This window comes from Herpailurus yagouaroundi, unplaced genomic scaffold (assembly GCF_014898765.1).
Source record: "Herpailurus yagouaroundi ecotype Mexico unplaced genomic scaffold, PumYag 29, whole genome shotgun sequence".
NCBI lineage: Eukaryota > Metazoa > Chordata > Mammalia > Carnivora > Felidae > Herpailurus > Herpailurus yagouaroundi.
This window is the reverse complement of record NW_024412377.1, coordinates 43,979,627-44,003,416: the sequence shown is the minus strand read 5'-3', so window position 1 is coordinate 44,003,416 and position 23,790 is coordinate 43,979,627. Positions and strand designations below refer to the sequence as shown.

Here is a 23,790-nt window from a genome sequence, read left to right as displayed (position 1 = left end):
CCTACCAAGCTACTTACGGCTTTTGATGTGAAGGGACAGACAAGTGACTCTTCCTTCCACTTAATACCTAATTAAAGCCATTGTAGGGTTAAGTTAACTGGCCTAATTTGAATACCACTAAGTCTCAGAGAATAGAAGGCCCAAAAAGAGGGAGAGAGATGGGGAACGAGTCAGTGTAAGAGTCAGAAGACATACAGCATTTATTGAACATTAAGTTCATGGTCTTACATGCGTAGGCATATGCCATAAAACAATTATAATAGTACCAACAAAGGTCACTGATCACAGATTACCATTAAAAAATATAATAATGAGAAAGTTTGAAATATTGTGAGAATTAGCAAAATGTTGACAAAGACACAAAATGAACAAATACTGGAAAAATGGCACCAATAAACTTGCTAGACTGAAGATTGCCACAAACTTATAACTGCCAAAAAACACAGTATTTGCAAAGCACCATAAAGTGAAACACAATAAAATGAGATACGCTTGTATGTATGTTGTACTTCAAGATAAAATGTGAAAAAAAAAAAGGTCTTGAGTCAATAAATGTATCGACAAGGACTATATTAATTTCACTTAGTTCTCCTAAGTTTTATGTATTGAGAGAGTGAGAGCAAGCAAGAGCAGGGGAGAGTCAGACAGGGAGAGCAAAAAATCCCAAACAGGCTCCCCGCTGACACTGATGAACTCTGAGATCATGACCTGAGCTGAAATCAAGAGTAGGATGCTTAACTGACTGAGCCACCCAGGCACCCCTTGCTCCTTTTCAAAGTCCAAAGTTACCTAATCTCTGAGGACATAGAAACAAATTTTGACATAAAACACAAAAAGAAAAAAGGGAAAAAAAACATGTGAAAACCTGTTCAATCACTTAAGTCATGTCAACACCAGATTTGTTTTTAATTTTCTATTTATTTTTGAGAGAGAGAAACAGAGAGACTGAGAGAGAGAGAGAGAGAGAGAGAGAGAGAATGAATGAGAGGGGGAGGGGCAGAGAGAGGAGATACACAATCTGTGAAGCAGGCTCCAGGCTCTGAGTTGTCAGCACAGGGCCTGACGCTGGCCTGGAACTCATGAACCACAAGATCATGACCTGAGCCAAAGGTGCTTAACCGAATGAGCCACCCAGGCACCCCTACACCAGCAAATTTTTAACAGCTTACATCCTTACCTGCAAAATAAAGTTAACTACCTAATAATGTCTTACTAAAAGGTTTCAGTAAAGATCAATAGGAAACAGGTGAAAGCAGAAAATTGTAAATTCTCAAAAATATATATATTTTCCATTTTCACAACAAGGACTCAAATTTATAAATTTTCTTTTTCACCCAATAAGGACGTGATATCCAATATGCAAGCTGGTCAAAGTAACGAGGGAAATAGTCTGGTCCAGCAAACACACATTTTGGCATCTCTAAGAAATTATTCTAACAAGTCTATAAATCAACCTGTATATTTATAGCTTTGTATAATGCTGGACTGTTTGTAAGAAGAAGTAATGGAAGCAACCAACAAATTCACCACCGGGGATTAAAAGATGCTATATATCTCTATAAAATAAAAAATACGTGAATACTAAAATTAATATGATACATGTACTACCCTTATGAGATGACCCCAAATTATCAAGCGAAAAAACTAAAAGACAGTACGTTAAAAATGTTTGCATATACAAAGAAAAAATTGTAAACATGGTTTTACTAGAGCTTTTTGTGTTTATTTCATAAACTGTTAATTTACAAGCCTATACCACATTTCCAAGTTACCCTAATTTTTAAAAGCACATGGACACAAAAATGTTACTGTAGGAATAGTCTTCAATACATTCTTACAAAATATTCATGATTCACCAAAAACCACCATAAAAAACAGAAACAAAAGCATAAATACCGTATTTTTACATTTTCAGCCATGATTTTTCTGATAATGTGTAAGTTTAGGTGACTTAGTGTAATTTCTTTATACTTGTATATTCTACTTAAAAATTTAATTTTAATAGCCATCATTTATTGGCTCTTATGTACAAAGCACATATATGCAACAAGTCTACAAAGTGCATGACAAGAGACTCTGAAGGGTAAGTAGCTACATACTAAAAAACATTAGATCATGCATGGTTAAAAAAAAGAAAAAAAAAAGTTTTACCTGTGTAGCATGTCTGGGGCCTGGTTCAGCAGCGTGTAATACTGCCTCACAAATTCCCGCCCGACCAGCAGGGGACTAGGCTTCTCCATAACCATTGCTTTGGTCAATTCAACCTGGAAAAAAATGTTGAAGATGTTCAACTTGAAAGATCAAGTACACAGGGGAAAAATGGCAGGGGAAAAAACTGAATTATTTAGCTAAAACCAACTCAAAGACAAGACACTTAAGCAATTCTTGGTTTTAAAAAATAAGCATAAGAATAAAACCCCCACAGACCAGGTTAGATTTTTATTCAAGTTTATTGTAATCTGATGAATTCATTATTACTCTCAAAAATTAATTTCTTTAAAATGATTATAAGAACTTCAAAGGCACATAGTTCCAGCATGTACCTTATCATAATTTCTCTGAATTTTTTTTAATGTTTATTTTTGATGTTTTGAGAGAGAGACAAAGTGCAAGTGGGGTAGAGGCAGAGAGAGGGAGACACAGAATCCGAAGCAGGCTCCAGGCTCTGAGTTGTCAGAGCCTGACAAATTAATGTGTATTTCTGAGAGAGAGACAGACAGAGTGTGAGCAGAGGAGGGGCAGTGAGACAGGGAGACCTAGAACTCAAACTGGGCTCCAGGCTCCGCGCGGTAAGCACAGAGCCTGACGCAGGGCTCGAACTCACAAACTGTGAGATTATGACCTGAGCCAAAGTCGGACCCTTAACCGACTGAGCCACCCAGGCACCCCTCTCTAAATTTCTAAACCCAATTAAGAGTGTTCCACTTCTAAGATTACAAGCACATTCTTATTTGTTGCAATACTAGATTCAAGGGTGATAAATATAGCTCTGACATACAGGAGGCACATGTGATCACATTTTTCGTCAGTATCAGGGAAAACTTCTAATATCTTTAAGAGAAACCATAAAAACCTAAAAATGCTATGCTTAGTTCATTTCTTGATGAAACCAAATATAATCTGAAAAAGGGTGAGCTAACAAAATGGTTTTTTTTACTCAAAAAAATTATCTACCACCTCAAAGTCCTCACAATGACAAAGTTAGTATCTTTTGAGTATTAAGAAAGGCAGCAAACACTGAGTCCTCAATTATTGTTATTATCAAAATAAAACTTTTTGGGAAAATATCTGGTAGGAGATAATCCAACTTTTCATTTGAGGAATAAAATCATCCTCAAATTAAACATACAGGCAAACACATATGTACAGATCAATTACAGTAAAAAAGGCAAGACATTTTATTTCAGTTTTCTCAAAGGACAGGCAAAACAATTTGATTGGTTAATTCCTGAACAATTTGTGGACATATGTTTATCTTCATCTAGTGCATCTGCCATTATCCTTTTATCTTAAAAAGTTTATTTTGAGAGAGAGAGAAAGAGAGAGAGCGCGCGCGCGCGCGAGAGCGAGCATGCGCACATGGGCACACGAGCAGGGAAGGGGCAGAGAGAGAATCCCAAGCAGGTTCCAAAGCTGTCTACACAGAGCTGGGCATGGGGCTCGAACTCGCAGAATGTGAGATCATGAACTGAGCCGAAACCTAGAGCCAGACACTCAACTCAGTCACACAGGCACCCCTGCGTTATTCTTGAATGTCTGTCCAATTTACTACCTGTTTCACTGAAACCTAAGAAATTAGTTCAAGGCCAGTCCACATTTTCCCCAGATTACAGGCAATAGATCAATACAGAATACCTTCCTAGTCATACTGGAGAGTAGTTTACCTGTAGGCATGGTTACTAGAGTATCAGTAAAAAGAATTTGGATCCTAGGTCTTAAACAAATATACTTAGACTAAACCAGAATGAGAAATTGCTATATTTTTCCCTGGATCATAGTCAAACAAAAAAAAAAAGAAAAAAAAAAAAGAAGAAGATAATTTCAGATGTTCTTACTGATCCTAAATTCTTCAGAACTTCAAAGTTACAGCTGGACGTGAGATCACGTCATATAACTTGTGGTTTTCAAGTTTTAAGATTTCCCATTACTATGGTACTATTACTATGATCTGATGTAAACCAGATCAACTACACTTAAAAAAAATTTTTTTTAATGTTTTTATTTCTTCTTGAGACAGAGACAGAGAGGAGAGAGACAGAGTCAGAGAGAGGGAGACACAGAATCCAAAGCAGGCTCCAGGCTCTGAGCTGTCAGCATAGAGCCCAACGCGGGGGCTTGAACTCATGAGCTGTGAGACCATGACCTGAGCTGAAGTCAGATGCTTATCTGACTGAGCCACCCAAGCACCCTTCCACCTGAATTTTTAATGGAAGGGCTTACTCTAGGCAAAGTCAAAAGAGCAAAATATCTTATGATCTGCGTTAAGAATGCATATGGAACTCTCATACAAATCACTAAAAGAATAACCCAAGACAAAAACAGGCAAAGGAAATGGAAGAGCCAATTCTCAGGAAAGTAAATGGGCAAGAAATGATAAACTAAGTAACCAATAAAATGCAAACTAAAACCTATCACTTCTCACAGAAGATCCCCTGAAATATTAAAATATCAGTCAATGTTCAACACTGTCAAGAAGTTGGGAAAAGAGAACCGGCAAAGCTGAAGAAATGCCAACTGCTGCCACCACAGTGGAGAAGTTATCTAATAAAATCAACAATGCTCCAATGAATCCAGCAATCTTTTCTAGACACATACACAAGAGAAACACCCATAGGCACAAGAGATAAAGCGAGAAATTAACTGCCACCCTATTTCTGAAACATAACACAAATAACCTATGCTATCTGTCAAACAGGAAATGGATTAGGGTGCAGTTTATACAGATCATTCAAACACTGTATCTAAGATAATCACATGGGGCACTGACAAGATTGAAAAGCAGTACTATTTATAATTATGCCAGGTTAACTAGAGTGAATTAGGGCTGTCCCTAGGAAACCAAGACATAAAGTCATCCTATTTATAGTGGTCAAAGTCAGCATGAAATAGATCTCAAAAACAATGTTAAAATGAAAAGTCAGTTGCTGAGTATGTACTGTATAATAGCTTTTAAACTTTTAAAAATGTTTTTAGTATACACAAAACATTAGATATTGTTCATAGTACTTTTCTACTTATGAAAAACTTTATTAACATTATGCTGTCATATACAGTACACAATAAATACTTTAGTCCTAACTTTGAAGTACTTGTTACTTCCATTGGATCAGATTTTCTTCTTTTAATATTTAAGGCCTAAAAATTAGCCTGATACATGGAGTATCCCAGCAGAAATTCCATTTGGACAAGAAAACCATTCAAATTATTCTGCTTATATGTAAAAACCTTACTATATGTCATCAACTGTGATACTTAGTTTATGTAAACAGATGCTTTTACTTGGTAGAATTAATTTTAAAAATACACCCATAGGAGCATAACTGATTATCTAATTTATGCTTTAAACTATAGTTTGACTGCAAATGAGGTGCTTTGGAATAACTTCATCACCTATGATAACTCTTACTGCAATCTACCCTTTTGGTTTCCTTCATCTGTTTTTGTTTTTATCATGATTTGTATTCTGCAGCCATTTCCAGTTTTTTTCTTCCGAGATTTAAATTCAAGTTAGTTAACATATAGTGTAGTATTAGTTTCAGAAGTGTATTTTCATGATTCATCACTTACATAACACCCAGTACTCATCCCAACAAGTGCCCGCCTTAATGCCCATCACCCATTTAGACCATCCCCCAACCACCTCCCTCCATCAATCCTCAGTTTGTTCTCTATAGTTAAAAGTCTCTTATGGTTTGCTTCCCTCTGCTTTCATCTTATTTTTCCTTCCCCTATGTTCATCTGTTTTGTTTCTTAAATTTCACATTTGAACGAAATCATACGATATTTGTCTTTGACTGACTTATTTCACTCAGAATAAGGGAAAGAGCCAGGGTACGTGGGTGGCTCAGCTGGTTAAGCTCCTTGTGGGGCCTGCACTGAGCGTGGAGCCTGCTTAGCGTTCTCTCCCTCCCTCTCCCTCTGCCTTCCCTTACTTGCGTGGGCACACACACGCTCTCTCAAAAAATATATACAATAAACTTTTTCAAAATAAAAAAATAAAAATAAAAAAAAATTATGGAAAGAGCCCAAATGTCCATTGACTAATGAATGGATAAGGATGTGGTGTGTGCATACACATACACACACACACACACACACACAAAATGGAACATTATCAGCCATCAAAAGGAATGAAATCTTGCCATTTGCAAGGACATGGAAAGAATAGAGCATTGGTATATTTATTTTTAAAATAGTCTGGAAGTAAAAACAGACAAAGATCCATAGAACAAAATACCTAAGAAATACACCCACATATAAAAGGAAACTGGGATTTTTAACGTAAATGCAGATAATTCGGTAGAAAAAGGATACTCTGTTCAACAAATGGTGGAAGAATTGCATATCCATACATTGGAAAAAATGAACCTCACTTCACGCACCACATTAAGTTTACTCGAAATGGTTTTATGTAAAATCTAGAACTATAAAATCTGCATGACCTTGGGTTGAGCAAAGATTCTAGTTACACTGAAAACATAATCTATATGAATACTGATACTGTAGATTCTGTAAAACTTTCTGCCCTGCAAGACACTCTTAAGAGAATGAAAACACGAGCTAGACTGGGGGATAAATATTTCAAAGCATATATCTGATAGGAAAACTTGTTATCTATAAGAACTCTCATAACCGAATAACAATCCCATAAAATATGAGCAAAAGATATGAAAAAACACTCCACCAAAGAAATTATTGAATGCCAAATGAGCCCATGAAAAATGCTAAACATCCTTAGTAATCAAAGAAATGCAAATTAAAACCACAGTAAGGTACCACTACACCTGTCAGAACGACCAAAATAAATGCTGACCGAGGTTGGTCAGGATATACAGAAACTCTCAGGATATACTCAAAATTCTGCTGGTGGGAGCGTCAAGTGGTGCAACCACTTAAGTTAGTCAGTTTCTTAGAAAGCTTTATTTGTAACACCCTAAAGCTGAAAACCAACCAAACATCCATCAACAGGTGAATGGATAACATTTTGGTGTATTTACAGAATATAACTTTTTTCACAAGCACATATTGTATGATATAGCTTACATGAAAATTCTAGAAAACATAGGGGGCACCTGGGGGGGCTCAGTTGGTAAAGCTTCCATCTCTTTGATTTCAGCTCAGGTCATGATCTACATACAGTTCATGGTATGGAGCTCCATGCCTGCTTGGGATTCTCTCTCCCCCTCTCCTTGCCCCTCCACCCCCAAGCTCTCTCTAAATAAGGAAAGAAAGAGAGAAAAAGAGAGAGAGAGAAAGAAAGAAAAGAAAGAAAGAAAAAACAAGGAGTCCTACTTAAAAAAGTGATGCAAATTGTTAACTGTCAATTCTAAGTACTAGGACATTTAAGTCGTCTTTTTGCCCTATCTTAATAATTTATCAAAAACACTAAGAAAAAAAACACGGGTTTGTGTGCACTAATATGAATATATATTAAATTATCATAAATTTTGTAGCAAGGTTATGCTATGTATTCAAACATTTGAAATTAAGGCAGTAAGAGAAACCAAAATGTTTTCCCAAAACCAGAGAAACTTTAATACAAAAGCCACTGTCTGTACTCATAGCAAGAGCAGTATCACCATCACAGGATCTACTGTTCAATCTGTTTTCTAAACTCTACACGTTTACCACCTGCACCTCCCTTTAATTCTTCCTGATAGTTCCTAGGAGAAATGGTTGACTTTAGGGCTGGGAAAGGCAAAATACAAGGTGAGCCTGAACTACCCGGTAAATAAAAAAAATGCTTTAAGGGGTGGCTCAGTCAGTTAAGCATCCGACTTCGGCTCAGGTGATGATCTCTCGGTTCGTGAGTTCGAGCCCCTCTCGGGGCTCTGTGCTGACAGCTCAGAGCCTGGAGCCTGCTTCAGATTCTGTGTCTCCCTCTCTCTGCCCCTCCCCTGCTTGAGCTCGGTCTCTCCCTCTCTCAAAAACAATTAAAAAATTTTTTTTTAAAAAATGAAAGTGTTTAAAAAAAAAAACCTCAGGGCAATGTTAAAAGGACACAAGAGCCAAAACTGCACCAATTTGAGCAGTAAGTAAAAAAGCAAAAATAACTTAGATAACATTGGATTACAAACCGAAGAATAAAATATCCATGGCTCCATAGTAACAAAAATAAATGCCTAAATAAAAAATTTAATGAGTAAGAAAATAAAGTCAATAAAAAAATAAAGGGGGAAGGAGACAAAGCTGCCTTACAGAAGAATTTCAAACAGAGGGAACAAAGGAAATAAAGAATCACCATTACACTAAGATAATAGCCACAAGCAAGATCCAGTAATAAATGCTATAAGGAACCTTTAAAGAAACATATTAACATATGCTAAGAAACATAGAAACAAATTAACATATGCTTAAGAAACCTTTAAGAAACATAGCTAACATATATTAGCATAACTTTGAAGTGTCTCCCCCCCCCCCCCAAATATTTAGTAATTACAATAATAGCTTTAATACATAGCTAATTTATGTCCACAAATTCTGATTCTCCTCTTCCTTGGGGACTGGTTTTTAACAAAGAAAACAAGGGGAAAAATCCTAACCTGGTAGACACCACTTAATCGACCAAGGTTAAATTCAACCAGTACATTATGTACCCCTTGATGTGATCAGAAGGCTAAGTCACCTCTGTATTCTTCCCCCAAATCCATAACCTCAGTCTACCTATAACACCAAGTGTACCCAAATTCAGATCAAGTGTCAAGGTCATAAAAGACAAAGAAAGAAAAGAAACTGTGACAGATCAGAGAGAGAGACTCAAGAGACTGCAATGTGTTATCTTAGATTGGATCTGGAACAGATAAAGGACGTTAGTGGAAAAACTAAGGAAATCTAAGGGCAATCATTCCGTTAATAGTATTTTATTCAACATCAATTTCTAGCTATCTCAAACTCAAGTTTTCTCAAAAGAAAAAAACTTCAAAAGGAACTGAAAAAACCTAACAATTTACTAGCTTTTCTTGGTTTTTTAACATCCATCCATTCCCCACTCCAAAGTTAAAAGCTAATCGGCTGGACTTATAATTGGGCAACAGTCTATGTTCTTTCTCAGTGAGGTGAAAAAACACTTTATGGTTAATACTACTGCCTCATCTATGAAATTCCTGAAAACATGAATTTCCCATCCTTTAGATTTCACAAATCACAGAGCAGGCTCAGAGAGTCCATGAACACAGGGTATACTTGAGTCACAGCCTAAAAAAGCCTGGAAAGGTTTTGGACTCCAGATTCTGAATCCTACAAACTTTTTTGAATAAGGAAATAGCTACACTCTACAGTTCACTGCTAGACATATAAGCTTTACAAAACAGACAACTTTTTGGGTTTCAGAGCCTCAATTCCCTTTGTAAGTAAAAACATAAGACTACTAAGACATGTAAAAGCACTTTTAGAATATATAAAGGGCTATACAAATACACAATGATGCTGTTAAGTAGCCATTTAACATCCCCAGAGTTGCAGCGTGCCCCATCTAGGAAGCCACTTTCTCTGAGCCATCTCTAGCATTTACTTTTTTAAATACCTGAAACACAACAAGCTGAGCAGCTGAACAATAGTACAACATGACAAACTGCCAGAGGATGAAAGGGGAAATCAATTCATCTAAACACACTAAGGCCACAATCTGTGAGAAAAATGTTTTAACTACTTTGTTTTATAAAGGCCACTCTTCATGTGCAGATTATTCCTGGCTCTTCACCATTATCACCTGGCTTGCAATTCAGCTTTCCCCACCCAGGCCAAACAGGGTGTCCAAGGACACTTAAAAAAAAATAAACAGGTGATTTTTAAGATTTGAAAAACATAATAAACCTAGTTAACCACCAGTGTGATCAGCAACTACAAGTGAGATTACAGTTGCTGAATCTAAATTTAACTCCATGGCTGGAAGGGCAGTGTTGCAACTAAAGGTTTTTCCTACTAGCTATGAACTGACTAGCCAGGGGAGGGGGGGGAAAGCAGTTTTTAAACCTACTTACTCTGACAATTCTCTTTGCAAAAGAACACACAATGCATGTGTGAATTCTGAAATATCATTAAAAAAAAACAATCTAATTACAAAATGTTGAATGATCAAGGAGGTAATTAAACTGGCAAAAAGAAAAAATTGGTTTTGGTCACAAATTCAGGCTTTATATTAAATTTCATCTTTTAACATTGCCCCAACCATCCTAAGAACCACATACAATTCATAAACCTATAAAAATTTAAGTTTAAGGCATGAACCTATAAAAATTTAAAACTAACCTCTACCCTTTACTTTCTATGCAAAGTACTAAAAGAACAAAATAATAATGTAAATTACAAGGAAAGAAAAAAGAAAAAACGACCGCAAGTAGGTCAGCAACAAACATTACCAAATCTTCTGATGCACCCTTAGCAGACTGTCAGCTGAGAACAGCCAACTGAATGTGAGTTAAAGAACAAAGAAGTGCCTACTTTTCTATCAGTTAGAAGCACAAGAGCTTAGACACACAGGATTTAATAACAAAAGTAACGTGACTTGGCTGGGAAGAAGGGAGGCTCACCAGCCTTGTATTATCACAATTTGCTTCGTTTGTTCCTTATAAACGCACGCACAAGAGATCAACCAGGCTACCAATCTGTAAAATACCTCGGTTTTCATATTCCTGACCAACTGATAACCATTCGCCTAGGCAAAGAACAGGTTAAGAAATACTTGAAAGAGAAACAAAAGTTTCTCTCAATGCATAAGGATATTTCATTCTGATACATTCTACTCCCAGCAGTGATACCATCAGCTGGATTTAACAGATTTAACTGAAAATTAACAGTTTCTATGTCATGTTTTAACATTTGAAACCTAATGCTAACTCAATAGGCAACCCCAACTAAATAAAGGTAACTAAAATGGCTACATGAGAAGGCCACTTCTAAGTGAAACAATGTTACATTCTAAAGCAATCTGTTATTTATGGCAACGTCAACAAAAAACTTGGCCATACAGTATTTTGATTTATCTATTGCTACTTTCTGTTAACAAACATGGAAAGTACTGGGAAATGGAAACACTTACAAATATTGATTCTTTGTAGTTTTTTAATTTCCTAACAAGGATGTAAATTATGTATTCCCTCCTACTACAAAAAAATTCTTTAAAGACCAATCCTAAAAGCTCTGAAGGAAGGCTGAAAGCCATCCCAAGCAAAATTAATTCACAAGAGCTAGTCCCAAAACTTTTATTGTAGTTTTTTTCTCTCAAGTAGAGATATTTGCGATGTCAAGTAATGATCTGAACCTACAACTATATTTTTTAAGTTTAGTTAGAGAGAAAGTGAGGACGAGCAGGGGAGGGGCAGAGAGGGAGAGAGAGAATCCCAAGCAGGCTCTGCACCGTCAGCGCAGAGAGGCCGAGGGGGAACTCCAACTCACCAACAGATCGTGACCTGAGCCCAAGTCCAGTCGGGCACTTAACCAACAGCCATCCAGGCGCCCCTGGACCTACAACTACTTTATTAAGCCAAGGAGCATACTGCCTTTCAAATATCGCAAACCTATACTCGTCTTTAAAGGTGTCTTCTGTATTTGCAGCATACAGACAGGAACCTAACAGGAAACGCTCAACACATGAACTGAATGCAGAGAGGCTTTCATCCGCAGAAGATCCCGACTGCCAGGTCCCGACTGGCGTAAGGGCAAGACTTCCAACACATCTCAATCACCCGTAATTCACCTAGCATAAGCTCCAGTGGTTAAATTTACGTTGTAACTGGGCACCATCCTTTCCGTCCCATCTTCGCATCTCAACCCACGCAGGCGGGCGAGATGTGAAACTCATCGCTCTGACTCGCATTTTCTCCAACTACAAAACGAGGAAGTTAAACGATCCTCCCGAAGGTCCTTCTCAAAAGCCTGCCCCGGTGAAGACAAGAAAAAGGTTTCAAGATCTAGACCAACTTCGGAGCCTAACTGGCTGCTGGCGGGACTTTCCCACCACCAGTATCAAATCCGAGGAGGAACACCGTCCACGTTCATTCGCACGTATTCATTCGATTCTATCCTTTTTCCGGAAGCGTGGAGGGCGGCACGTCCCTCCGTGCGAATACACGTAGAAAGGAAAGCCCAAAGCCTCTCGTGTCCTTTGTCATAATCCCACTTCCAACCCGCGTCTCCCTGAAGCCCACAAGTGGCTCCAGTACAAACGCCAATGCACTCTTCGCAGCAGTTGGCCTCGCCAGGCTGATGCTGCTGCCCCCAGGGACCAGGGCTCCGGGGACAGCGGCGCCCTGGAGCCGCGCAGGGCGCTGGCACAAGGACGAAAGGAGGCTGCGGGACTAGGAGTCAGACGGCCCGCGGGTTCCAACCAGCACCTGCCTCTTACCGTCTGTGTGCCTCTGAGCACGCCTCTCCACCGCGGGCCCACCGAATCCACTGCCATAGGGCAAATCCCCGCACCTACCTCCTCGGATCCTCGTGGGAGCGCATGAGAGCCACACAAGTTGCTCAGCACAGTGCCTGGCACACAGTGGGGGCTTAGAAAACACAAGGGTTATTATCTCCTCTCACTATCCATGCATTCGCTGCTCCCCCTTTAACTCCCTGCGAAGCCGAAGAGCTGCACTTCTGCTTCCCGAGTCGAAAAACCCTCATCGCGCTTTCGTGTCGCCCCGCCCCAAAATAAAAGCCTCCTCGGGTCCGGGCCAAACTGGAGCCCCTCGCCAGGGGAGGGAAGGCTCTGCGGGCGCGCGGGGGGGAGGCGGCGGGCGGGAAAGGCCGGCGAGACCGCCGCGCGAGGCCCCAGGCCCCCGAGATCGCTCTGGAGCCCGGGCGGCGGCCGCGGCTCGCTCTCGCCCCGCGCGGCCGTTGGGCGTGGCACGCGCACGAGGCGGCCGCGGACACGGCCACGCGCGCCGACCGGTGGGAGCGCGGCGAAGAGGGGGCGGGGAAACTCCGCGCGCCCGTGCGCCCGCCTGCGGCCGTTTGGGGGGGGTGGTGTGCACGCCTCGCGCGGCCGCCGCCGTCGCTCGGACTTCTCCTCCCTCTCACAACCGTCCCAACTCGTCTTCGTCCCTGGGCCGCCCCGCCCCGCCCACACCCCAGAGTACCTGCGCGGCTAAGCGGGAGAGGAACAAGCTTTGCTCCACAGCACGGCAGAAGGCAAAAACCCCTCACGCAACTGCGTCCGCACACACGCGTGCTCCGTCGCCGGTCTATATAACCGCGACTCAGCCTAACTTGTTGCGGCCAGGTCGAGCAGGCTGGTGACCAATCCCGACTGCGTCCTCCGGGCTCTTCGAGCAGCAATTGGGTACTGCCGCAGGATGAAGGCGTGGCTCTTGATTGGCTTAGACTCATGCCTATGAGACTGTGAGGATCTCGTTTCCCTAGTAACGGATTGGCATTGAGAGAGACCAATTACTTAAAGGTACGTCAAAAAGAGGGTGAGGAGTTCTTTAACCGATACCCATAGTAGCCAATAAGTGCGTGGGGCCGCTCCCATTCGATAAAATGTGTTCCCCTGGGCGGAGATCGGTTTTCCATGCAGGAGCGGTTGCTCCACAAGGTGGGGCCCGTGTACTTTGGGGAAGTAAACCCCAAGCAACTAGGAGGTGGGCGCCAGGGAGGCCAAGGGAGCCCCTGGCCAATCACAAAGCGAGAAGGAGCTGATTGACGCGGGGGTTGGACAGTGCCAAGGAGACCGAGCCCCAGGGCCTCCGTGCCCTCTGGGGAGATCCTGAGGCTCTTTCTGGCCCCGGCTTCCGTCCTCTTTCCTTTCTCTCCCCCACTTGTTGGGTATGGCCCTGAGGCCCCTCTCCCGCCCCCTCTCCCGCCTGTTCTGCAGTTTGGTACCAGGGAAGCCAAGTGGTAAAGTTCCCGTTGTTTGGGTTTTTTCTTCTTATAGCAACTTTTTTATTTCCATACGGCCGCCTAAGGGCACTTGCTGGCTCTCACCATTAGTCAGCACTATTGTTGGACCACAGTGAAGGGAACACCGAAGGGGAAAGTAGCGGCCGTCGCGTACCTAAGATCGTGTAAAGAGGTCGCCCGTGAAAACTGCTGCCGAGTTTGAGGACACAGATGTCCACCCTGCTGTTCGTGGCAAGTGCTGCGGCAGGCCGGCTTCATGGCGGGCTCGTGGGAGTTCGCTGAGGTCTTCCCTCTCTCTTGCTGCCAAGGAACCGTAAAGTCTCCGCTCGGCTTGGTCCTTTAGTGCAACATCCTGTGCGTCACCCCCATTGCCATTCGGTGTTCGAATTGCTGGGGGTGTGGGGGCCCCTTTAGTGTCGTTACTACTTTAAAAGGTAATTTGTCAAACTCCTACAGGGACCCCCCCAAAGATTGCCCGAAGCACTTCAGGGGCTAAGTGGTGCTCCAGCCCGGTCCTGTCCACGTCCCTCGGTGTGTTACTGGGCCCTCTGTTGGTCACCATGAGCATTCTGTAAGGCAATACACAGACGCCTCGGTCAGTTCTCATTCCAGGCATGTGGTCTCCCGTTAAGTTTTGCAGAGAATTTGGTTAAAGGAGCATCTGGAGCGTCTCCGTGGAGGGGACCGGCAGCAGCCTGCTGAGACCCGGGCGCGTCCCCTGTCGCTCCCTGAGCAGGGTCTGGCCCCAGACTGGAGACTCGCGGCCGCCCCAGGAGCCAAGTGAGAGCGTCCCTCTGCCCCCTCCAGGGCCCACTGCCGCATCGGCCTAGCTCATTCAGCATTTATGAGGTTCCTATTAAGGGCTGGGATCAGAGATGATCTGGATGCCGTCTCTGTTCTCCGTCACCCATCCAACAGACTGGGGCACTTTGCTGGCCCCGGAGCCCCCAACCAGGCATCTGGGACTAAGAAAGCTTCGGATGAAATTTAACCCAGAGAGAAAAGCTGCTAAAATTTTCTACAGTAAGGACACCCACCCACCTATTCCAACACCCCACCCATTCCATCCCACCCCCACACCCCTCTGCCCGGATCGTGCCAGCTATGCTAAGGGTTTGGAGTTTATTCTGTTGGCAATGAAGAGCCCCTGGAAGAGTTCTTAAAGGGTGGACTAAGAGATTTGCCTTTTACAAATTGACTCTCCAAATTGAAACGCTAATGAGAGCAGATTTGCAAAACTTTAAATTTACAGATTGTAATTGAACCCAGATGGCCTATGATAACAGTCTTGGCTATTCTTAATCACGTTTGGAGGGAATTTTAAGTGAAACGGCTCTTTGTGTAAGGCTATTTGGCAATCACTATTAAAATTGTGTATCACCCAAAACAATAATAGCACTTCTTGGTTGATAGCCACTTTTTTTTTTTTTTAACAAAGAAGCCTATACCACGGTGTTCAACTGCAGCATTGTCAGCTTTGTTAAAATATTTAAAAACTAAAAATGTAATTGCTCATCAATTGGCAAAGTGATTAGTGATACGCACATAATATAGAATACCATGCAGTAGTTTAAAAAGTAATGAGGGGACGCCTGAGTGGCGCAGTCGGTTAGGCGTCCGACTTCAGCCAGGTCACGATCTCGCGGTCCGTGAGTTCGAGCCCCGCGTCGGGCTCTGGGCTGATGGCTCAGAGCCTGGAGCCTGTTTCCGATTCTGTGTCTCCCTCTCTCTCTGCCCCTCCCCCGTTCATGCTCCGTCTCTCTCTGTCCCAAAAATAAATAAAAAACGTTGAAAAAAAAATTAAAAAAAAATAAAAAATAAAAAAAATAAAAAGTAATGAGGTAGAATTACACAGATACGGATGGGTCTCCATTGGTTATTTGGACTGTTAATTGAAAAAAAAAAAAAGAAAGAAAATCAAGTTCAACAAACAAAGCAAAAAACAAAACTCCTGATTTCTGTATGTGAAAATCAGTATGTAAGTGCATAGGAAGGGTTCTAAATTTAAAACAATAGTTATTGCCCGTAGAGAATCTCCGAGCTTGGGAGCGATGAGGACAATGTATTATGTGAAAGTTTTACGAGACCGTATTTATGTACTGTGTTGTGTAACGGGAGGTAGGAAGGAAGAGGAAACGGATTACCAGAGGGTGAATGTAGACAAGAACCCTCAAGTGGCTGTTACTGTCTTCCAAAGGAGAGAGCAAGTTGGCACTCTGCTGTGCTAGCCTCCCCACTCAGATCATGAAACCCTCAGGCCCCAGGTGCTGGATACTTAGTAAATGTTCAGTGAATGATTTACCACCAGTGAACTGTCAAGGCAGGGGAGTCCGAGGAGATTTCCCCCCAGGGGACTTAACAGGTTTAGTTACAACCGAGTAGAGGGATGGATGGCATCCGGTGGGCAAAGGCCAGGGATTCACAGACGCAGAAGAGAGAGACCCCACCACCACCACCACGCCCCTGCCATGACAAAGGACTTTCTGACCAAAAAGTCAATAGTGCCAAGGCTGAGAGACCCTGATCTGGCTATCTGAGTCAGCTAGGGGAGAGTCCCCAGCCTTCTGTTTCTCTTTCCACTGCCAAGCAAAAGCTGGATACCCCTCTTCTACACTACCTCACCCTTTCTTCCTGCCAATTCTCCTCAAAGCTATGAGAAACAGGGAAGGAAGAAACATGGGCAAAATCCCAGAAAACTCAGCCTCGTGGTGGTGGAGGAAGTTGGGGAACAGGGAATATTAGGAAAGGAATGATCCTAAGAATATCAAGTGGATCAGTTTTTCCCAAACATAGCTAATCACTTATGAAGGGCGATTAAAAATACATGCCTGTGTGTATCTTTCACTGTTAAATTCTCACCTGCGAACAAAGCTCTAATGTAATAACATGGATTGCAGCACTGCTCCTACTAGAAAGAGAGGAAACAACCCAAATGTAGAGCTGTATGGAACTGGTTAGGTATAGTACTGCAGTACAATGCACTCTTACAGTGGACTGTCATGCAGCCATAGAGAAAATGAGGCAGATCTATGTGTACAGTCACAGAGCAATTTCCAAGAGATACCAGTAGATGGAGAAAGCAAAGTGCAGAAAATGGGAAGAGTACAGAAGGGGAACCAATGCCATGGGGCGATTATTTCTATTAAGGTATACTCTATTGCTCTAGTTATCTCTGCACATATCTGGATGGTTTTGCTGTACATGCACAGGTTATGTCTATGTCTGGAAGGAGTCATAAGAAACTGTTAATGATTGTTAACGAGGTGAACTTGGGCCAGGGTGGGAGAACAGCTTAGTTTTCATTCATCCAAAGTACCCTTTGGAACTGACAATTTTTTAAACATGTACATGTATTATTTTTCAAAAGAAATTCAGTGTTAAGGATAGATTTTAATACATATACATTTTCCATAATACAAATATGGAAACTTTGATCCTTAAAACAGAGATTACTGGGGCACCTGGGTGGCTCAGGTGGTTAAGCATCCGACTCTTGATCTCAGTTCAGGTCTTGATCTCAGGGTCATGAGTTCAAACCCCACATTGGGCCCCAGGCTGGGTGTGAAACCTATTTAAAAAAAAAAAAAGAAAAGGAAAACCAGGGAAAGAGAGTATACTTTTCTTGAGGAGCACTGAGTAATATATGGATTTGTTGAATCACTCTATTGTATACCCAAAACTAATGTAACACTGTATGCTAATTACACTGGAATTAAAATAGGAGTGCCCAGGTGGTTCAGTGGGTGGTGCATGTGACTCTTGATCTTGGAGTTGTGAGTTTGAGCCCCACGTTGAGCGTGGAGATTACTTAAAAATAAAATCTTTAGGGGCGCCTGGGTGGCTCAGTCGGTTAGGCGTCTGTCTGACTTCAGCTCAGGTCATGATCTCACCGTTTGTGAGTTTGAGCCCTGAACCCGGGCTCTGTGCTGACAGCTCAGAGCCTGGAGCCTGGTTCGGATTCTGTCTCCTTCCCTCTCTGCCCCTCCCCACTCATGTTCTCTCTGTCTCTCTGTCTCTCTCTCTCTCTCTGTCTCTCTCTCTTCTCTCTCTCTCTCTCTCAAAAATAAATAAGCATTAAAAATAAAAAACCTAGTACACTAGTGATACCTCTTTAAAAAGTAAATAAAATCTTTAAAATAAATAAATAAATAAATAAATAAATAAATAAATAAATAAAAATAAATAAAACAGGATAGAATACTACACATTATCCCTTTAGGTATTTGAGGGATTTTGAAAATTAGTCACTGGGGCACCTGGGTGGCTCAGTTGGTTAAGCATCTGACTCTTGATTTTGGCTCAGGTCACGATCTTCATGAGTTGGAGCTTGGGATTCTCTCCTTCCCCCTTTTCTCTGTTCCTCCCCCAGCATTCACACCTCCCTCTCTCAAAATAAGTAAATAACATTAAAAAAAAAAAAAAGAAAAGAAAAGCCAGCTGAATGTTTTAATTGGCCTGCCTGCCAGACTGCTAACATCTTTTCCTTTTGCTCCTTTCCATATAAAAGTCTAAAGAGACCCTTTACTGGCTTAGAAATGCATGCCTAATTGGATTCCTCCCTTCTTTGACATTGACTGTCTGCAAACATATCACCTCCTGAAACTCTACAGAATGCTGCCCATGAGCCAGGCAACCTTACTAATATTCTCCATAAAGATGATCTCATTTAATATTCGCAATAACCATGGTTCTCACTTCTCAGAAACAGGCTCACAGAGGGTAAGCAAGTGGCCCAAGGTCTCACAGCTAGGACTGGAAACTAGGACTCTGACTTCAAGTCCTTGTTCATTTACCTACTTGTCAATACTGCCCAGGGAAGAAGAATATAGCCCCAAGTAGGAAAAGGGGTTTGGCCTCCTCAGACACCCCTGAAGGGCTGGAATATTCTTTTATGCCCTTAAGCAAACCACCAGGTAATGCAACAGAGATAGCTTTCCAGGTGGTTTGAGAGTTCTGGGATCCATGGGAAATCCTAGTAATCTGCAGGATTTAAATTTTTTTAAAAAATATATATTACAAGACTACACATATATAACAGAAATCCCCAGAGCATGTTGTTCATTAAAAAGAGCATCTTGCAGGGTCACCTGGGTGGCTTAGTTGGTTGAGCCTCCTACTTCAGCTCAGGTCACAATCTCATGGTTCCTGGTTTATAAGTTCAAGCCCTGCATTGGTCTCTGCACTGACAACGTGGGCCTGCTTTAGATTCTCTGTCTCTCTCTCTCTCTCTCTCTCTCTAAAGAATAAATAAATGTTAAAAAGTTAAAAAAAAAAGAGCATCTTGCAAATTACATACAGTATATATGCTTAAAAATATACCAAAACCTATATATGCATATGTGTTTGTCAGCATTTGTGAAACCACAGAACAAGGTCTAGAAAGAATGCACAGCAATCTGATAGTAGTTACTGCCTCTGTGGAAGACAATAATATAAAGATTTGAAGGAAACTTTCACTTTTTCTGGATTGTTTAAAAATGTTTATATAGGGGCACCTGGGTAGCTCAGTCGGCTAAGCATCTGACTTAGGCTCTGTTCATGATCTCATGGTTTGCGAGTTCGAGCCCCATGTCGGGCTCTGTGCTGATAGCTCAGAGCCTGGAGCCTGCTTCAGATTCTGTGTCTCCCTCTCTCTCTGCCCCTCCCCTGCTCATGCTCTGTCTCTCTCTGTCTCAAAAATAAATAAAAACATTAAAACACATTTTTTTGAATGTTTACATTAAGAAACTTTCTATGTATTATGTGATTTAAAAACTAACTTGGCATAATCCTAAGAGTGGCTTCTGAGTGCTTATTATATACCAGGCACTGAACTGAATGTTTTATAAACATTGCCTTATTTCTCACAATAATGCTATGAGATTGTTCTAATTATTATCTTTATCTTACAGGGAAAGAAAGCGAGGTTCAGAGAGGTTTATTGCCCTCAACAGCCAGGCATTGAACACAGGTTTGTCTAGATTATCTCACTAAATACAACTTCAACTCCTTGATCCCCAGAGAAGTCTGGCATAGAATAAAGGCACCAGGGGACAGTATGACAGTTGTCCTCTGACCTTTGGCTGCAGTGCTAGGAGTTCACTAAGGAGTGCGGAGGACCGTGGTGGCCCAAAGAGCTCATGCCTTATCTAAAGAGTCCTTAGTGGTCATTTGACTATGTTTTTGTTTTAAGATTTTATTTATTTTCTTAAGTAACGTCTACACTCAACTTGGGGCTTGAACTCACAACAGGAGTTGCATGCTCTACTGACTGAGCCAGCCAGGTGCCCCATGTATGTTTTGTTCTTTTTTTTAATTGAAGTAGGGTTGACATGCAATGTTATGTTTGTTTCAGGCATATCACACAGTGATTCGACAATTCCATGCATTACTCAGTGCTCATCACGGTAAATACTTACTATATAACACTATTACAATATTATTGACTGTATTCCCTATGTTGTACTTTTCATTTGTATGATTTATTTTATTGTGTTGTTTTCTGACATAGCTGTTTCCCCTCCTTCCAGGTGCCCGGCAGGATTGTACTTTCCTGCCCCCTTTAAAGACCAGCATGACCACAGGCCCTGCTTTGGCCAAAACAACGTGAAGAGAAATGACATATATCTCTTCCAGGAAGAGAAGTCTTTAGAGCTTGTGATTATTTGCTCAGGTCTTCCCTCTGCACACTAGCCCCCATATTCAAAATCCATTTGGGACCCCATTGAGGGTCCCTCAACCTGGGTCTCTGAGCAAAACTATTTGCATAGAGCCATTCCTCCATACTGCCCAACAGGCAATGGTCATATGACAGGAACAAGAAGTGAATCTGTTGTTTTGAACCATTGAGGTTTTGTGATTATTTGTTGCAATAGCATTAACCTGGCCTGTCTTACCAGTTACAGATAAGTTTCTAGATCTTCCAGTTTTTCAGCAGACATTCAAAATCTGGATCACCCACTGTTCTTTTTTTTTTAACATTTTATTAACAGTATAAAAGTGTTTGGCTCTTACTTTTAAAAATACAATGAAAATATTCTTTCCAAGAGGACTATAGTTGAATGTATTCCTTTTTGAAACTTTGTTTGGAATTGTTATTTTTTAAAATGCTTTTCTTGGTCTTGTAACAAAGAAATAACTACATTTACATGTCAATCTACAAATGGATTTTTTTTTTTACTGTTTATTTTTTGAGGGGCACCTGGGTGACTCAGTCAATTGAGCATCCGACTTTGGCTCAAGTCATAATCTCATGGTTTGTGAGTTCAAGCCCCACATCGGGCTCACTGCTGTCAGCGCAGAGCCAGCTTTGGATCCTCTATCTCCCTCTCTCTCTCTCTCTGCCCCTCCCTGCTAGGGCAGAGAGAGGGACAAAGGATCAGAAGCAGGCTCTGCACTGACAGCTGAGAGCCCAACACAGGGCTCGAACTCACAACCCGTGAGATCATGACCCTAGCCAAAGTCGGATGATCAGGTGCTCAACCAACCGAGCCACTCACACGCCCCACAAATGGATTTTAAAGAACATAAAATTTACCATTTTAACCGTTTTGAAATGTCCAATTCAGTGGCATTAAATGACAACACTGTTAACCAGAAAGGGCCCATTTCTCAAACCTGCGGGTTTAATGAGAAAGTGACTTATCCAAGTTTGCAAGGCTAGTAAGGAGACTGCTGGGTAGTCTAGAACTCAGAATTCCTGATTCTGCTTTTTAAAAAATATTTTTCTCTGTGATTCTTAATACATACTTATTATAGAAAAAGTGGCAAAGGTAGAAAAAAATGGAAATAAAAATCACTTATAATATTGGAACTGGTAATGGTAGTACACATAGATCTGAAGATATAAAAATGTAGTTAATAAAGCTTTGAGAGGCAAAAAAGTTGTGTTTTTTTTTTTTTTAGTTTATTTTTGAGAGAGAGAGAAAGAGATATCATGTTAGTTGGGGGGTGGGAAGAGAGAGGGGGGAGAGAGAATCCCAAGCCCAGATGTGGGGCTCAAACTTACAAACCATCAGATCAGAACTCACGAACCATCAGATCGTGACCTGAGCTGAAGTCAGATGCTTAACTAACTGAGCCACCCAGGCGCCCCCAAGAAAAACTTCTTTAAGAGGCAATCTGACTCTATCAAAATTGAAAATGAATAGCAATTTCACATTAGACATTTATTTTACTTTTTTTTTTTTAATTTGAGAGAGAGACCGTGCACAACATGGGGAGAGGGGCTGAGGAAGAGAGAGAGAGACAGACAGACAGACAGAATCCTAAGTAGGCTCCACAGTCAGTACAAGGTGCTCCACCCCATGACCCTGAGATCATGCATGACCTGAGCCGAAATCAAGAGTCAGACTATTCAACCAACTGAGCCACCTCGGCACCCCTATCCTACATAAAATTTTAAGCAACGACCTAGGTATATGGATTGTTATGTAATCACTATCAGCACCATCTCGCGGTCCGTGAGTTCAAGCCCCACGATGGGCTCTGTGCTGACAGCTCAGAGCCTGGAGCCTGCTTCGGATTCTGGGTCTCCCCCTCTCTCTCTGCCCCTCCCACGCTCAGGCTCTGTTTCTCTCTCTCTCTAAAATAGTAAAACATTTTAAAAAAAAAAGACACATTAAAAAAAAAGAGAAAGAAAAAGAATGTGTCAGGAGCAAGTACCAGGAAGTCTGAGTAGCAGTCACTGAAATAAAGAAGGAATTACATTTCTCACATACCGAGTCTGGAGGCAAGCTGCCGTGGGCATTGGTTGAGTGAGCACACAGTCAGAACAAGCGTCTCTGTGATTCTCTTGGCATTTCTTTCCTGGTTACAGTCTAGATAGCACATCAATATTCTGGTCCGGAAGGAGAAAGGAGTGGTATCTGTTCCCCTTGTGAAGAAAGCAAGAGCTTTCCAGAAACCTTGTAGCAGACTTCTGCTTCTGACTCATTGGCCAGGGCACACTTGGCTGCAAGGGAGGATGGGAAAGCAAATATTTAGGGGATGCAGGGATCTGGCCTCTACAGGAGCAAGAGTGAAAAGACTGGGAATGAGTATTGGATTAGCCAGCCAATGGTTTCTGCCACAGGGACTGGTGGAATAAATCATAGTACAACTGAATAATATAACATTATGTATCACCGAACAGAACAAAGGGAATATGTACAGGAATAAACTCTGATATTTTGTAAAGTGAGAAAAGCAAGTTGCAAAATTGGGTATAGTATGCCTTCTGTTTAAAAAGGGGTAGTCAGGGGCATCTGGGTTTCTCAGTCCATTAAGCAGCTGATCCTTCATTTCAGCTCAGGTTGTGATCTCTCAGTTCGTGAGTCCAAGCCCCTCATCAGGCTCTGTGCTGATGTATGGAGCCTGCTTAGGATTGTCTCCTTTCTCTCTGTCCCCCCGCTCAAAAATAAATAAATGAACCCCCCCAAAATTAAAAAGGGGTAAATAGGGTAGTCGAGGGAAACTTGCTTTTCCCTGTATACCCTTTTGTGCTATTTGAAATTTTTATGTATTTATCTTTTTAAGGGAATTTAGTGTTTGAGGACTTAATTTCTTTTTCTTTAATTAAAAAAAAATGTTTATTTATTTTTGACAGAGAGACAGAGCACGGGGGAGGAGCAGAGAGAGAAGGAGACACGGAATCGGAAGCAGGCTCCAGGCTCTGAGCTGTTAGCACAGAGCCCGACATGGGGCTTGAACTTACAAACCATGAGATCATGACCTGAGCTGAAGCTGGACGCTCAACCGACTGAGCCACCTGGGCACCCCTAT

The 23,790-nt window shown here is 41.7% G+C and overlaps 1 protein-coding gene and 1 long non-coding RNA gene across 4 annotated transcripts in view; one reads left to right on the top strand and one right to left on the bottom strand.

The window, feature by feature from the left end:
* G3BP1 (G3BP stress granule assembly factor 1) overlaps window positions 1-13,398 on the bottom strand; it is a 35,849-nt gene extending 22,451 nt beyond the window's left edge. The window contains exons 1-3 of one of the 3 annotated variants that reach the window (XM_040498221.1): window positions 12,641-12,969; window positions 9,869-9,981; window positions 2,152-2,264 (exon numbers count right to left, since the gene is read on the bottom strand). In XM_040498221.1, coding sequence (XP_040354155.1) covers window positions 2,152-2,246 — 95 coding nt within the window. In that variant the 5' untranslated portion in view covers window positions 2,247-2,264; window positions 9,869-9,981; window positions 12,641-12,969. Of the gene's footprint in view, window positions 1-2,151; window positions 2,265-9,868; window positions 9,982-12,640; window positions 12,970-13,286 lie in introns of those variants that run through there. The other 2 variants (XM_040498210.1, XM_040498229.1) reach the window with 2 other exon arrangements.
* A 17-nt stretch (window positions 13,399-13,415) lies between these two features.
* LOC121045419 (uncharacterized) lies at window positions 13,416-20,875 on the top strand. Its single transcript, XR_005797746.1, has 3 exons — window positions 13,416-13,606; window positions 19,941-19,999; window positions 20,559-20,875. It is a non-coding gene; the product is annotated as an uncharacterized LOC121045419 (long non-coding RNA).
* The last annotated feature ends 2,915 nt before the right edge of the window (window positions 20,876-23,790 follow it).